Source organism: Corvus kubaryi, unplaced genomic scaffold, assembly GCF_017639235.1.
Source record: "Corvus kubaryi isolate FWS band 111438036 unplaced genomic scaffold, C.kubaryi_AGA036_p1.0 74, whole genome shotgun sequence".
NCBI classification, from domain to species: domain Eukaryota; kingdom Metazoa; phylum Chordata; class Aves; order Passeriformes; family Corvidae; genus Corvus; species Corvus kubaryi.
Genome location: NW_024582061.1, coordinates 2,775,779 through 2,790,607, shown reverse-complemented (window position 1 = coordinate 2,790,607; position 14,829 = coordinate 2,775,779). Strand labels below are relative to the sequence as shown.

The window sequence follows — 14,829 nt, the reverse complement described above, 5'->3', positions numbered from 1 at the left end:
CCTGTATGTACACACAGAGCACAGTGAGAAATCCTAGCAGGGAGTGAGTCCAGCACACAGAACACTGCAGGAATCAATTCTCTTCAGCTTTCAATGTCCTTATTCTTACACTGCTTCTTCTCAAGGAGCTGCTGGCAGGGTCACATGGTCAGCTCTTTTATAGGTATGCATAATCCTTAACTCCCTCTGCCCCTTCCAGAGAATGACTCTCTCCAAGCTGAAATCTTAGTAAGCCAGGAAGGTACAATAAAAGCAAGAATTATTTATGTCCTTTCAAGGTTTGGTAGGGGTTTTTTTTCTTAACTGTGAGAAGGCAATAAAATTGTCTGTGATTCCAGTGTTTTAAATCAATTCCTTTCAAATACAAATTACCAAATATAAGATAAACATCCATATAATTCTTTTTCTGTGCTACACGGGATGCTACAAACTTTTTCTTTCCTTGAAAAGCCTGGGTACATTCAAAAGAGAAGTTGGCAGGCCTGAGGGTTCCAAGACTCAGTCCATTCCTATTTCGTTACAAACCCACCTCACCAACTCTGATCATTCCTCCTGTCCCATGTACTCTGGGATCTTCTCAACAACTGCTAGTTCACTTTCCCACTACCATCCCATTTTCCACTTTAGAGACAGGTGCTTTTACATAGGTTATTTGTTTGCCCTCATGGTAACAACTGAGAGCATCACACTGTCCAGAGTGCTTCAACACCTCTCCGAGTCAGATTACTTACGCAACATTATCCTCATTTTACACATTGGGAAAAATCTGAATGGCATTTGAAAAGCATTTAGAGCTCTTAATTTTCAGACTTCTAATTAATGGAATTGGGAGCCTAACTAACTTAATTCATTTTGACATTTTTGCTCTAGGTTAAATGCCCAAAGAAGTGTGAGAAATCAGAATGTGATTAAGCAGAGCACTGAACCAGGATGTCCCATGCTAAGAAAACACAGAATAAAACATTCCAGTTACCAGTATGAATCCAGACATACTTTATTCAAAGGACAAGATTCATGGACAGGACTTAACTCATCGTCCAGTTTCATGTTTTGGTTCAGGTTCTCAATAATTCTACATCCGCATCATTTAGAAATACTAACACAGGAGTTGAACATTTCTGTAATGATCAGGTGTACCTGCAGACTCTGCTCTCATGCTTGTATATTCAGTAGTTTCTTCACAGATTCCTTGTACTGAGACATGTTACTTTCTGTTTCACCTTCGTTTTTAAGCGCAGTGACCGAGTTTCTGTAGTTCTTAACCACTTCAGATGTGAGCAGCTCCTCCTTAGTGACACTACTGACATTCTCTGAGGCTTTCATCTGAAGCAGTGTGTCCAAGGCATTTTTCTGAGAGCGACTATTCTCCCAGATATACTCTTCCATGTCTTCCTCAGACTTCTCGCTCTCCCACTTCTCAGTTTTCTGAAAGAAAATACATAGCCTTAAAAGCTACCCAAGACTGAAACAAAGCGACAATAACTTGAAGAAATTTCTCTCTCATAGCAATTCCCTTGAAAAACTGCATTCATTGTGGAAGTATTTCCTCCTCTAGAGTCCAAGGCTAGTAACTCAAGCCTGTATGAACAGGATGAGCTCCTTTCCTCCCACTCTGACTCACCCAGTTGTATCTGCCAGATACATAAAGAAGCTGATGAGTGGGAGGAAAAGCTTATGGACTATACATAATGAATAACTAAAAGCCTTGTAAAAGTAGTAATTTTAAAGAACCCTAAACCCTGCAGTTCAAGAAGCAGTCACTCAGCTGTTATGCCCCTAGCACAGAATTCTGGTCTGCCTACACTGGCTGGTAGAGGGAAAGTGAGACAGTCCCTAACGAGTGACCCATGACGTGACTCATGAGGAAAAGCACCACCAACAAATCCATTTTTTCTTCCTGCAAAACAAACTGCTTGAAAGAATCTCTATCCACAAGGTGCTAATCTTTACCTAATCAGTGCTGCAAAATTAGACAGGATCACAAGCTGGGCACTGACAGAAGACACCATCCCAGTGCCTGTAAATACACTTGTTCTGTATAAATTCTGTTTCTCAACACTTCTCCAGCAGGCCTTGAAAGACTCTTAAAAGAATATTTCAAATGTTGTAACCTGCTGGTTTTGTATATTTTATTTTTATTGTACTTTGATATATACAGATGCTTCAGTGATATATTTGCATTTTTTTATATTGCAGGCTGTATGTTTGAGTATTTGTAATTATTTAGTACTTTACTTATGTAACCAATATGTTGTATCTTTATAGTACCTCAACTATGTAACAATCACAATTGGAAGTATTTTGGGTTTAGTTTTGCTATTCATGTTTTTCTTACAATTGTTATAAAATCATGTCTAAATAAAACTTGCATTTCTCTGCAAATATATTCAAGGAAACCTTATAGTGAAGCATTTATATCATACAGATTTTTCCTTTTTTAAAATCACTTGCCAAAAAGGGCTCTTCAGTAAATTTTTAGCTATGCTATGCAGAACCAAAAAAAACTCTTTCAAGTCATGGGGGGCAGGTTTTTGTAGTTGTTTGGGGGTTTTGTTATTTTTTCATTTCTGGGAGGGAGGTAAGGTGGGGTGTCTGTGTTGGTAGTGCTTTTCATTTGTTTATTTAAAAGTATTCTTCCCACTAAGCATCAAGGCTGCTGCAGTCAAACCACAGTATTCAATAACCTTTAATTAAGCCCCAAGATTTTTCTTCCCCTCCAACTCTTGTGTGCTTGGATTCCTCTATCTGAATTTAAAACACCTTCCCAAATGCTGTGTCCTGCACCTGGTAAATGGCATCTCTTGTCTTTTGAATCCGAGTCCAAATGTTTAGTCAGAAGCAGCAATTCACGCTGCTCCAAGGTTCATATGACTGACATTGAACCCTGGACACAATAAGCCACAGGAGTAAAAGTACCTCATTCAATTTCTAGAGGGGGAAAAGAAGAACAAAAGGACATCCTGTAGCCCTGTATTGCTGAAACATTAATGGAAAAGTGGGTACAGTGAAATGTTCCTTGTATGTTTGACAAACCCTGCAATCCAGGGTGGAGATTTACAGTTTTAAACTAACAACATCATCTTTTCACATCCCTTGTTTATCTGCAGAATGGCTATCCAAGACATTTTTTCCCCCAAACTCCAGCAGAATTTTCAAGCCACAGCCTCTCTCACAGGGATAGGGTTTCTCAGGAGTAAGGGAATATGGGTATCACTCCTGGTCACTCCCTGGGCCAAATTCATGTCTGAAGTTCAAACAGAAGATCCCTCTGAGGCTTTTAAACACCTCTAAGTCATAGCAGAGACAACAAGGACTAATGACAGTATTACATTTATCTCTTCAGGAAAATCCTTCTCTGCTCACAGTAACTCACAGGATTTTGGAGATGCATGCCAATAAACAGATTAAGATTTCCCTACCTCTTGTGAGCAATACCAAGCAAGATTTTAAAGCAACTGTTGAGTATTTCTTTCTTGGAATCCCTCCCAGCAGAATGATGTTGTCAACATGGATTTTAAAATAAAATCTGACTGCGTGGTGGGAGGTGAGGGTGAAGGTAGGAAGGGATTTGACAGTAGAGGGAGATTTCCAAATCCATTAGTTTTTGCAAACTAACTGTATCCAGTGAAACTTAAATACCTTTTCAACACAATTTGAGAAAAGAGAAAAGTGGCTGTAGAATTATATATGCAATTGGAAACATCCCCTACGTAGACAAGCACCCATGAACTCTGAACAGAGGAAACGTTGCATGTGTTGCAGTCTCTGTTTCAAGTGTTATGAATAAAACTAATTAAGACAAGTAAATAAAAATCAAAAATTAGGTCTTTATCACTCAAATTTTGTCAGTTGAATTATTTTCGTCCCCTGCAAATTTAAAATGGTAGTGAACACTGAAGTCTTAAAAATGAGAATAAAACTGTGAGAAGTGGAATATAAGTGTGATACTGTGCAACATTTTCCTAGAATCCCCACTTTGTGAACCAGATTTTAAAAATAAGAATTCACTAAAAATGGTTTTCCTCATTCTATCATGCATAAGACAGAATCTCGGTACTATCCAGTTTGGCTGAAGATGCACTCAGCTGATAATTTTAACCTTTTCCTCTTATAAAACTTACAATAAGAATCAAAAAAACCCAAACCAAACTACCAGAAAACAATTTTCCATATAAAGTAAAAGATCTAAACCTATGACTGAAGAGGCACAGAAAGGCTGTTTTTTTCACTTCCTAATGCAAATATAAAGATTTATTTTTTCATGCCACAAATATAATAAGGATTTGTTTCTAAGCAGATCTTTTATGTTACAGTTTAAGCCAGTATTTTGGGAGGTTTACAAGCCTTTACAGTGCTTAATCTGAATTCTGAAAGAGTATGAATGTAAAATAGCACTTTGGAGAGTCAAGTTGTTTTTTACATGTAGGCCATTAACAAAAAGCTTCACTTTATATGGTATCTTAAAGTACGGAAGAAAGAAAAGAATTTGGGATCTCTTAAGCAGGCATTTCACCATCAACGTGCTCGGGGTTTTTTCAGCCAGTTTAACTTGCACAATTTTGCTGCTGCAGTGATACAGAGGCTTAAAATTGTCAGCACCCTGATGTTCCTTTTGGGAAAAACATTTTAACTAAAATTTCCCTAGTGACACACAGAAATCTTGAGGGCAATTAAAAACATGACTCATGTTGGTTAATTTTCTTGTCAATGGTTTGAACAGTTAAACATTAAATGCTGTTTAGCAAAGATCAGGTATTTTAAAAGGATTATTTTTGAGGGGAAGGAAAGTTCCTTTAATTCCAAGTCAAATTTCAAACTCTGTATAGCCTGGAATAAATACAACTGTATCTTTGTACTGCACTGAAATAGAAGATATTCTATGTGGTACAATAATCACAGATTTTCAGATAATAAATGACAGCTATGCTAACATTTTCCAAATTACTGGGAACCTTCAATCCTAAGAGGAGTTGCCAAAACAATTATGTGCTTATCTCTCTGGATATAATACACTTTTGATCTGTACTATTTAATTAACAACTTAGAAATATCAACAGAAGTTTGTAGAAAGGCAAAACCTATTTTTATCATATGAGATTGGATACGAAAATTGTAATTACTTGGTGATGTGGAGTAAGTTAAAATCCATTCTTCTCAATAAGGAGAACTGTATTTTCTAGGACACAGCAACGGCACAGGACAGGTAGGACCTCTAGAGGGTCAAGGGAAAATCAAGAGAAACTGTGAGGACTAAACACTCCAGTGAGGCACAAATGTGCAACACAGAAGGAGAACAAGCAGAGAAACAAAAACAGAACTCTGTCCCAAAAAGTAATACTGCTTAAGAGATGCTCTTATGATTAATGATGCTCTCGTAATTAATGATACTCTCAAGTTTAATCTCTGGCTCTGTAACTAACTCGATGAATTTGCCATCAGCCTCTTTCAAAACTAAGGACAACATTTAATTTCTCTAGGCTGGAGTGGCTGCATGCATTTTCTGGAAGATCCAGGCTTCTGAAAGGGTCATTTGTAAGGTATTTATCTACCTCAGTTTGTTTTCTGAAGGCTGATCAGGTAAGATTTTGATCTCATCAAGAGAGATCAATGATATCAAAAGTACAAGTCTTTGATGATTTTCTGTTTGGTTTTTTCATGTCTATGCCCCACGAGACTTTGTTTCACTCTAACACAGAGACTGAAAATTGAACCCCTGCAAAAATTGCATTTATGCATCAAAAAGGAGCCTTGTTTGTCCAGCAACAAGAAATATGGAGCTTAAACACAAGGTATTGCAAAAAGCTTATTACAGTCAGAAACATTACAAAGACAATTCCTAATTCAGCATTTTACTGGAATGCTCATCCTTTTTGGTTTCAAGAGGTAAAAAAAAGTGTAACCTTCTTCCACTAGAATACACATTTCCTGTCAGGAAACCTCCTTCCTTTGATTTTAAATGTTTGAATTCAGAGAAAATTTATCAGATTTAACATCTACTGTAAAGCCACTTTAGCTTTACCTTTTCTGGCTCTCATTACTGATGAGGACTCTCAGTTGTTGGATTCTGGTGAGCACACAATGGAATCCATGGTTCAAAACAGAGGATATATTCCAACATTTAGAGACCAGCCTCACTTCAGCCTCAGTTTGCATTACTTAAACCACATATACTGACACACTGAGAGAGAAGCCTGTTCTAGCTTGGGAGGGCACAATTACACCACCCTTCATTGTTCTGAGATCCCAAAATCAGGAGATTTACCCTGAACATCTTCACTTATACTAAAAGTTGGCCAGGGAGTTTCAGCAAGACTTGAGTGCCACCTCCCACTGCAACTCTACAATCCCCATGTCATAACCTCCTGAGTGCTCCTAACATGAATTTTGGAATCCTAAGTAGCCAGAGACCTGCTTAGGTTTCAACAGTGGACTCCTATCCTTTCACATATTTTAGGCTGAATTACAAGGTAAACTCCCACTATGAAACTGCAAAATTCTGCTGTTACCATGTGTTACTGGCACAACCTGAAGTGGTAAAAATAATGTTTATTTGGAATGGCTTAAAATGACTGTATTGAAAAAAAAGAAGATGAAGCCTAAAGAAAAGCTGTATGATGGATTTGAGTGTTATCTCCAGTGGTCATGCAAAAATACCCATTCAGCATGCAGACACAGACTCTGCATCCCACCAGTGCCTTGCCACTGAAATCTCTAAAAAAGAAATGCAAAAGCAGTTCCCCTCTAATTCAATCAAGCTGTACAGCCGTGGGGTTGATGGATAAATTTTAGTTAAGCCTCCAGTGTCACACTGTCTGTCTATTCTTCATTTTTCCCTTCCCTCACCTTTCTGTTCCAAATTCGTTGCTCCTTCAGCACTATCAGCATCTACAAGACAGGCACAGAGGTGCACCCAGAAAACCCTTTGGCTATTATTATCCATATTAAAAAGCCACTTCCCACCTACTGCTATATTCTTTCTTCCTTACTGTTATTTTTAAGTCTTGAATCTTTCATCAGACTTCCATAACTACAGTACCAGAACAAGTGAGAGAATTCCAAAATGTGGGTTGCATTACTCTGCTGTTAATATATCAGATTAGACTTCTTACTATAAGAAGTAGTGGAGAATAGAAAATCCAGGCCAACTTTTTAGTAATCTTTCAAGATCTCAGCTTTGCAAAGCAGAATCGAGATCCTTCACTCTCCCTCATGTTGTGTATGTTGAAACACCATGTGGAATTGGAGCAATAAAAATGTAACTACTCTCAACGTTTTTCCTTACTGGAAAATTGACTTCCTGCTGCTGGACTTCTGAGTGATAAACTATTAATCCAAGCTGTGAAGGAATCAGTCCACGATCCTTTCAACCACTTGAGGGCAGCAAACTCATGCTCTAAAAACCACTTGTACCATAAAAATACATCCCGGTTTTGAGTGGTTACAGCACTCAAGCAGTACCATCATTTAAAGGCAACAAAATTACAACTGGTTAAGCTGCTGTTTAATCATCTGTCTCATATATCTCACTCTTTCACTGATTAATTCAATCCAGCCACAATCCTGGGGGATAATTTGAAAGGAATCACAGAAAAAGTCCACAGAAGACAAATTTAATTCTTACTAATTAGGGCAAGTCAGCTATCTAATTAATACATTCTGAAAGCTAACAAAACACAAATATTTGATTAATAACCTGACAACTAGTAAACAGGAAGCAAAAGATCTCCAAGTATTTAGAATGACAAAATAAACTAACATTCTTAGATTGTAAAGATTTTTAAAACTTCTAAAATAACTGAACTCATGGGTCTGATACTGCATTTGTAACTGTAATAAAAGAATGATGCATAGCTGGCAACTAAAACATAATTACACTTGAAATTACATTTCCTGATGTATATCTGCATATAACTTTTCCTCCTATAGATGCTTGCCAATTGACAAAATCCAGTAATCCAGGTATTAATGTAGATCATAGGAGTTCTGCCACATTTAACGAGATCACGGGCAAAGTTTTCAGGCTTGAGGGCAAAAGTTACATGCATCCAGCTTTCCTTCACTCAGCAAGAATCGAACACTGCCCTCATGTTTTGATTCAATTCCATCAGCCACGTGCATTAACAGTGTGGCACTGCTCTGCTGAGAAAGCCATCAAATCCTACAATTAGTTCTGCAAACAGGACTGACGTTACTGCCTAAATGGAAGGTCAGGCCCTGTCCATCCCCCTCCAACATTAAAGTTCATGTAAATGAAAATAAACCACACATTGTTTGCTCATGGCTTACAAAACAGATCCAAACTATCTTTCAGCAATTTATTAAAAGGCATTATCCCTGATCAGGGGGGAAAAAACCATGCCACAAAACAAACCATGTCACACAAAATAAAAAACCATGTCTCAGGAAACCATTAATTTTTCATGGGAATCAAAGACCATTACAAGTGATTGATGAACTCATCAAATATTAACGTGGAGGATGAAAGGTAATAAAAGTGCAAGAGACTTGTGCATATTCAATACACACTGAACACTCCCATATCAATATTGCATAGCCCTGTCTGCCAGCACTAATTAAAGCTGGAGCCCAGCACAGCCGTGGTGTTTGTCTGAGATTAATAAAGTGAGCAGTGTCTAGCTCTCTTGTCATTGCTTAATACTGGAAACTACTCTGCCATTAATTGAAGATTTGTAACACAATGTGATGCTGTTGGGGAGAAAAACATCCATGTGTATTTGAAATCTATAGTAAATGTTATCTTTCACTACTGATTTAATTTGATGCACTCCACAATTACAGAATTATCCTTCAAGGCAACTGCCACCGAAAGGGAAATACAGCTCATCCTCCTTAGTGTGTTCTTAACATCAGCACTGCAGTGATCAAAAATCAAGAACAATTCATAAAAATGCTAAGTATGGACATTCCACAGAACTGTTCTAGAACAACTGAAAACAGTAAGTAATGAGTTTTAGCAGTGGATAAGGTAAAACTTCTGTCAGAGTCACACACGGAGATGATGAAGGCTTTCACTGTCTCCAACAATGTGATAGTGACATAGGACATATAAACAAAGTTCAGTCATCCAAAACATTACTATGGATTGCCAACAACAATTTCAGTTCAGACTGCTCACTTGTTTTCTGTAAAAAAAGCCTGGAAGATTGTTGAAAGGAACCAGCACAATTAACCACGAAAACACAGGACACAAGTGTGAAGAATTCCCTGTGAAAGGAACATCTGTGGTCAGAAGGTGGGAAGGCTGTCCCTTTTCTGAGCAAGAGGGAGCTCAGAAGAGCAGTCATCTTGAGGTAAGCTACATGGGAGAGCATTTAAGAAGCAGAACACTTCCAAATGACAACCATGGCTTACTGCAGCCCAGGAAGAGCCCAAGAAAAGGCACATTCTAATTAACAGACAGGAGTTTGGAATCAGACAGAATGTTGTCTTGGTTGAATTTGAAGAGAAGTGAGTTGGAAGCAAACAGAATTATAAGGTAATTTACTTTAAATTATGACAGAGAGCACACTAAGAGAGCCCATGCACAACTGCTTACCCAGGATTCGTGGTACAGAACTGTGAGCAGGTGCATGCCATAATCATAGTTCTGTCTTCTTAGGGGACACCTGGAAATGCAGAAACATTGTTTGGAACAAAAGGTTAAAACTTACCATCAAATTTTCTACTGTGTCATCTTAGGAAATGCGTGGTTAATTCCTGTGCATTTCTGAATTACACACAACCAAGAATAGTATCATGGAAGCAAGAGTAATAAGAACACAGGAAAATGGGTAGCTGCAAGTCAGCGGAAAATATACAATATCCAAGAATTTACAAACCTTCTGGAAACATTATAAACTTTGCCCCCTGTGCCAAAGTGGAATCCAACACACATTAAGTCTGAACTCTTTTAAAACCTGTTTTTAACAGTTAATAATAGGAGTAGTGTTAATTAAGTCCTATTTTAGCCTTAAAATATTATAATCCACCAAGACAGTAACTGGTATTACTAGAAGACACCCAGCCTCTTTTCTGCTGTGGCTATTACTACAATACTTGTGTTTCCTTCTGGCAGCTCACCTGTCTGTTGTAATTGTGAGCACATCTGTCTCCCGACAGTACCGCTCTCCCACAAGCTTAATGAGCTTCTTCTTTGCGTGGTCATCCAAATTCAGGTTAGAAAGTTTAACCTTCAAGAAAAGGAGAAAACAACTTTAATTCCTTGTTAAATCCAAACTCTGAAGTACTTGAGACAGGCACATCTTCTATGAAGAATTAGGAGAGCTATTTGGGATACGTTTGCAGAATTTCTTCTGATTGTATCATGTTGGAAGTCTTAACACAAGGCAAGAGTAATGTGAGTATTCAAACAATATAAACCTGCGTAATAAAGATTCCCACAACGCCTTACAAGTCCCAAGGCCAGTCAATATGAATGGGCAGATTGGTCAGGAACACACAGATGTACTCATTTGTCAGTGATTCTGAATTCCCTCCATTTCCCTCATTTCCTTACAGCAGATCACACTTGCATGTTTGAAAAGGAAAGCCAAGCATTTAGGGGTTTGAAAGAAAGGCTGTTTACTAAAACTACTACTTACTCTTAAGGTCACCACTCTTGCTTTGGGATTCCGAATAGAAGTCCCTGAAGACACATAATCTACTGTTTCAATTTCAATGGGAAAATGCTGTTCACATTTCTCATCACTGTCCAGAGCACTTGGCCATTCAGTGCAGAAATCTGTACAATAAAGAGAAAACACTCCCAGTAATACCTGTCTGCTATATTTGGCTGTGTTTTTTTCTTTCAAATGTATTGCAATACATGTTTTTAAAAGTACTAGACCTAGAAACCATACTCATTTAGGTAACAGCAGTGTTTCTGCTAGACTTGCTCCAGTATTGCCATGCCTCTCTTTGTACTGGCTTCCCTACAACAGGATACAGTACTCCAGATGCAGTCTTACAACTGCCAAACAGGATCATAGAATGGTTTGGGTTGGAAGTGACACCTCTACTGTGGGGATTTTTTAGTAAATCCAGCTGCTCAAAGCCCTGTTCAACCAAAGCTTGAACACTTCTAGGATGGGGCATCCACGGCTTCTTTGGGCAAGCTCTTCCAGTGCCTCATCACCCTCACCACAAAAAATGCTTCCTTTACCTGAGCTCCTCATTAAGTTTCCCTTATTGGCTTGCTGGGTGGAAAGATGCTCCTGGTCTCCAGTAGATCCTGTATCTCCCCAGAAGACCCTGCTCTCACAGAGGGTCTCATATTAATAGCTTTTTGGTCATTAAATGCAGCCCATAATGGCTACTGATTGAAGCCTCGTTCAGTCACAGAGTTCTCTGAGAACTGAGTCCCATTCATCACTCACCCTCTGTAAGACACTAAACTATCAACTCATCAGTTCAAGCAAGGCCTCGTGGAAAAGTAACATTTCGGTCTTACTGTTGTGCTGAAAACCTCCTGAGGCCTATCTGCTACCAGCTGGATGACTCCTGGCAGTGGCAGGAAAGCAGGCAGTACCAGCCAAAGCCAGCTGAATTGCTAGCTTCACAAGTGTACCATGTCTCACCTCCATCACACACAGTTATATTTTGCATTGTCTGAAAACTTCGGGAGATGGTTTAAAAAGAAAAAAACAACCAACAAACCCCCAAAAACCTCACCTCCCCCCTCACCTTTGAGAGCTGCACAGTGTTTCTTAATTGCAGGAGGAGTAAGATGCAAAAAATTGGGAATCTGAAACAGACACATTAAGAGTTACCAAAATAACAGCTTTTTGTCTGATCATAAGTAAATGGGTATTACCGAAATCTGATTACCCTTCTAACTTTTGATAAAGCAGTACAACATGCTTAAGGAAATATTCAGGTAAGCAGACTCTTCTCAAGTCTGATTTAGGGAAAGACTTAACTCTGTGATAAAAACCACAGGCACGATCATCCTAAAAAGTCTCCCAACATGGTTCATTTGTTAATTAACTTTATATTTGTTACCACTTAGAAATTCAAGAGGACTATCTGACTTAACAATAGAAAGCAGTCTCCAAGACAAATATTCCAATCAAAGCAGTGTGGCCTAAGTGAACAGTGACTCTAAAAGCGACCCCCCAGCGATGGCACGTGTCTTACCTTGATAAGTTCTAGGTTGCCTTCTTTGGGGGGAGGCACTCCTCCCTTCACTGGGTAACCCATTCGGATTGGGAGAGGCACAGAGGCAGGCTTGAAGGCAGCTGCTGTTGGGTACACACTGCTCCAGTCCTGATCAACAGCCATCCTCTCTGTCCTGGGAGGTGCAGACTAATCAGGGGAAAAGGGGACAAGTGGGATGGGAGATACACGGGATGTAAGGCAGGATCAATGCACCAAACAGTGATTTCAGGAATCAGTTCCCACAGCTGGATATTTCAAGACACCTTTACAGCAAAAGTTAGTGTTGATTTGTAGAGGAATTTTTAGCAGAGCGACTCTCCCATCTTAGCTACCACGCCTTTCCAAATCTTCCACTGTATTTGATGGCAGAGATGCTTAGGAAGAAGAACTTGCCATCTTCCTGCCTTGGGATAAATCAGGAGGGGGAGTCAAACCAGTACAGAATTGCAAACTCCATCTCCTAAAGGGCCTGAATGTGTGGTGGGGGACAAGACAATGAGCTTTAAAATTCTTGAATCCTGTAGGTGTGGAACAGTTCGTAACTCATAATGCTGAAATTTCCTGCCATAGAAAATCCAGAGCTGGGACAAGGTATTAGTTCACTGCAGAAATAGCTTATATCCTTCAATAGCTGACCATCATTTCAATCAAATGCTCTTAGAAAAAGAAAAGCTTTATGCAAGAAAGCAACTGCCACAAATCCTGTAAACTCAGGCTGAAAACAACATTGACATGTCTGGTTTACTGGAAATGCAACTTTAAGTTACTTTTCAGACCTGTACTACATGGTGTCAATGCAAGTTACCCATCAGCTTAGTGTTACATTTTTGTTAACACAGACTGAAAAGGTTACAGAAAGCAGGTGCTGGCCTGGAACAGTCCCAGTGCATTGTGTCACCTGGACCTGACTGCAAAGGGGCTCCTGGGCAAACTGTTATAACATACAGCTTAGAAAACTTTCCCAAACACCTGAGCTAACAGTAAACCATTTCAGTACTTACTGATCTTACAAACTGTGGTGTCCTGCCTCTTCTCCTTACTGAAGCTGAAAGAAGGAAAAAGAAAAGAGAAAAACAAAAACATTTAAAAAATAAATTAGTATAGAGTTTTGGGAAGAAAGAATGTAGCATAATTCTGTATGGTTTGTCTTTGTGACAATATCCAGTAATAATCCCCAATCTTTACATGGAAGAAGCTGAAGATCAGACACTCAAGACTGCAGATTACTAATTATTTTTGTAAAACATAATATAAGAAAGCACATGGAGGACAAGAGTGAAGTACACTTTTGCCTTCACCCCTGTGGTCTCTTTCCCACACAGCTGTTCAGTCACAAATCACTCTCCACCAGTAGCACAAGATGGATAAACTTAAAGAGTTCCTACTTGCAAAAGGAGAGTGCCATGGCTCCATCCTTTCCTTCTGACAGCACAGCTTCACACCCTCTTCTGTGCCACACCAGCTCAACTAACCCCTGCATGAACACTGGATTGTTTCTCTTCTTGAACTGGGGATGGGCAACACGTTGATCTGGCTTACTGTGCAGTCCCACAGAAGGTGGAACAGGAAGTGAAAGAGTTCAATCCCTTTCAGGCCTGGGCTTTTCCACGTTCTACTTTGTAGCCCACTGATTTCACCGGGCACTGTGGTGAGGGAGCCCTAGGGATGCGTGAAATCAGCAAATACCACAGGATTTGCAAACTAAACACTCATCCTTGCATGCTTGTCTTCATTTCCTCCTCCTCCTCCAACTCTAAAACACTTCCAAACCCCACTGTCCAAAAAACACCACCAGAATAAAATGGTCTCAGACACATGAAGGTGAACCTGATGACATTTATTTTCAAGTGTCTGATTTGAGTTCAGAGATTTCATCGATTGTGCATATTTAGCAAAAACCAATGACTGAGATTTAGGAGGGGATGTTTGGGTTCTTTTTTATCTCATTCATAGATCTTACAACCCTACCCCATAAAACCTTCTGGAGTTCACAGGTTCTTTCTCTTTCTTATCTGAGGACTTTATGGACCCTTTTCTCTTCATCCTCTTCTTGCTATTAAAAGCTTAAACCGAACGGTACACCCAGGGCTCTCCAACAAATAATATACAGCATTCCCTTATCCCTCGACCTACCTTTTGTGTGGTGCTTTCACACGCAGCCACACCCCACAACAACCTTACTATTTCTGTTACAAACATCCGTAATTTCAGCCCAGGACGCCTTTAACTACTGCAGTGTCACGGGCCATCACTCAAAGGCGCTTCCCGCGACCTGGCGGTGCTCCGGGAAAAGCCGACCCACAGTTCCCATTCGCAGAGGCCAGGCACGACACGAAAGGTTTCACAGGAGCACACACAGCGATGAGATTCCCTCGGGGAATCACCTAACACAGGCAGCGCTCCGCTGCGGCCCTGCCTGCCGTCCGTCCCGCCATGCCGGCGGTGCAGCCCGACCGCCCCGGGCACCCCGCGCTCACCTTCCCGCGGCTGCGGCCCTTCCCTGCCGCTCACCGCCGCCGCCGACGAAAAAGCGGAGCGTCCCCCGCGAGGCGCGGCCGAGGCCCCGCCGGCGGCCCGGCACAGCCCGGCCCGGGACAGCAGAGCCCCGCAGCTCAGCCCGGCCCGGCAGCACCGCCCGGCCCGCGCCGCCATCCCGGCCCCGCCGCGCTCCTC

General features: G+C 40.3%; 1 protein-coding gene across 1 annotated transcript; it reads right to left on the bottom strand.

Moving 5' to 3' along the window:
- Positions 1 to 969: 969 nt before the first annotated feature.
- Positions 970 to 14,815, bottom strand: MRPS35 (mitochondrial ribosomal protein S35). The gene is made up of 8 exons (XM_042051152.1): positions 14,634 to 14,815; positions 13,158 to 13,201; positions 12,136 to 12,303; positions 11,683 to 11,743; positions 10,602 to 10,741; positions 10,081 to 10,190; positions 9,557 to 9,626; positions 970 to 1,425 (listed from the first exon to the last, which is right to left on the bottom strand). Exons 1-8 carry the CDS (start codon positions 14,806 to 14,808, stop codon positions 1,153 to 1,155), a joined length of 1,041 nt encoding a protein of 346 aa, XP_041907086.1. The 5' UTR covers positions 14,809 to 14,815; the 3' UTR covers positions 970 to 1,152.
- Between the last annotated feature and the right edge of the window lie 14 nt (positions 14,816 to 14,829).

What these genes read in the sequence shown, in the direction of transcription:
- MRPS35 (XM_042051152.1), bottom strand. Translation starts at nt 14,808, where the DNA reads ATGGCGGCGCGGGCCGGGCGGTGCTGCCGGGCCGGGCTGAGCTGCGGG. An exon ending in AGGGCCGCAGCCGCGGGAAG is followed by an intron (nt 13,202 to 14,633) that starts GTGAGCGCGGGG and finishes TCCTTCTTTCAG; the next exon opens with CTTCAGTAAGGAGAAGAGGC. An exon ending in CACCACAGTTTGTAAGATCA is followed by an intron (nt 12,304 to 13,157) that starts GTAAGTACTGAA and finishes TCCCCTGATTAG; the next exon opens with TCTGCACCTCCCAGGACAGA.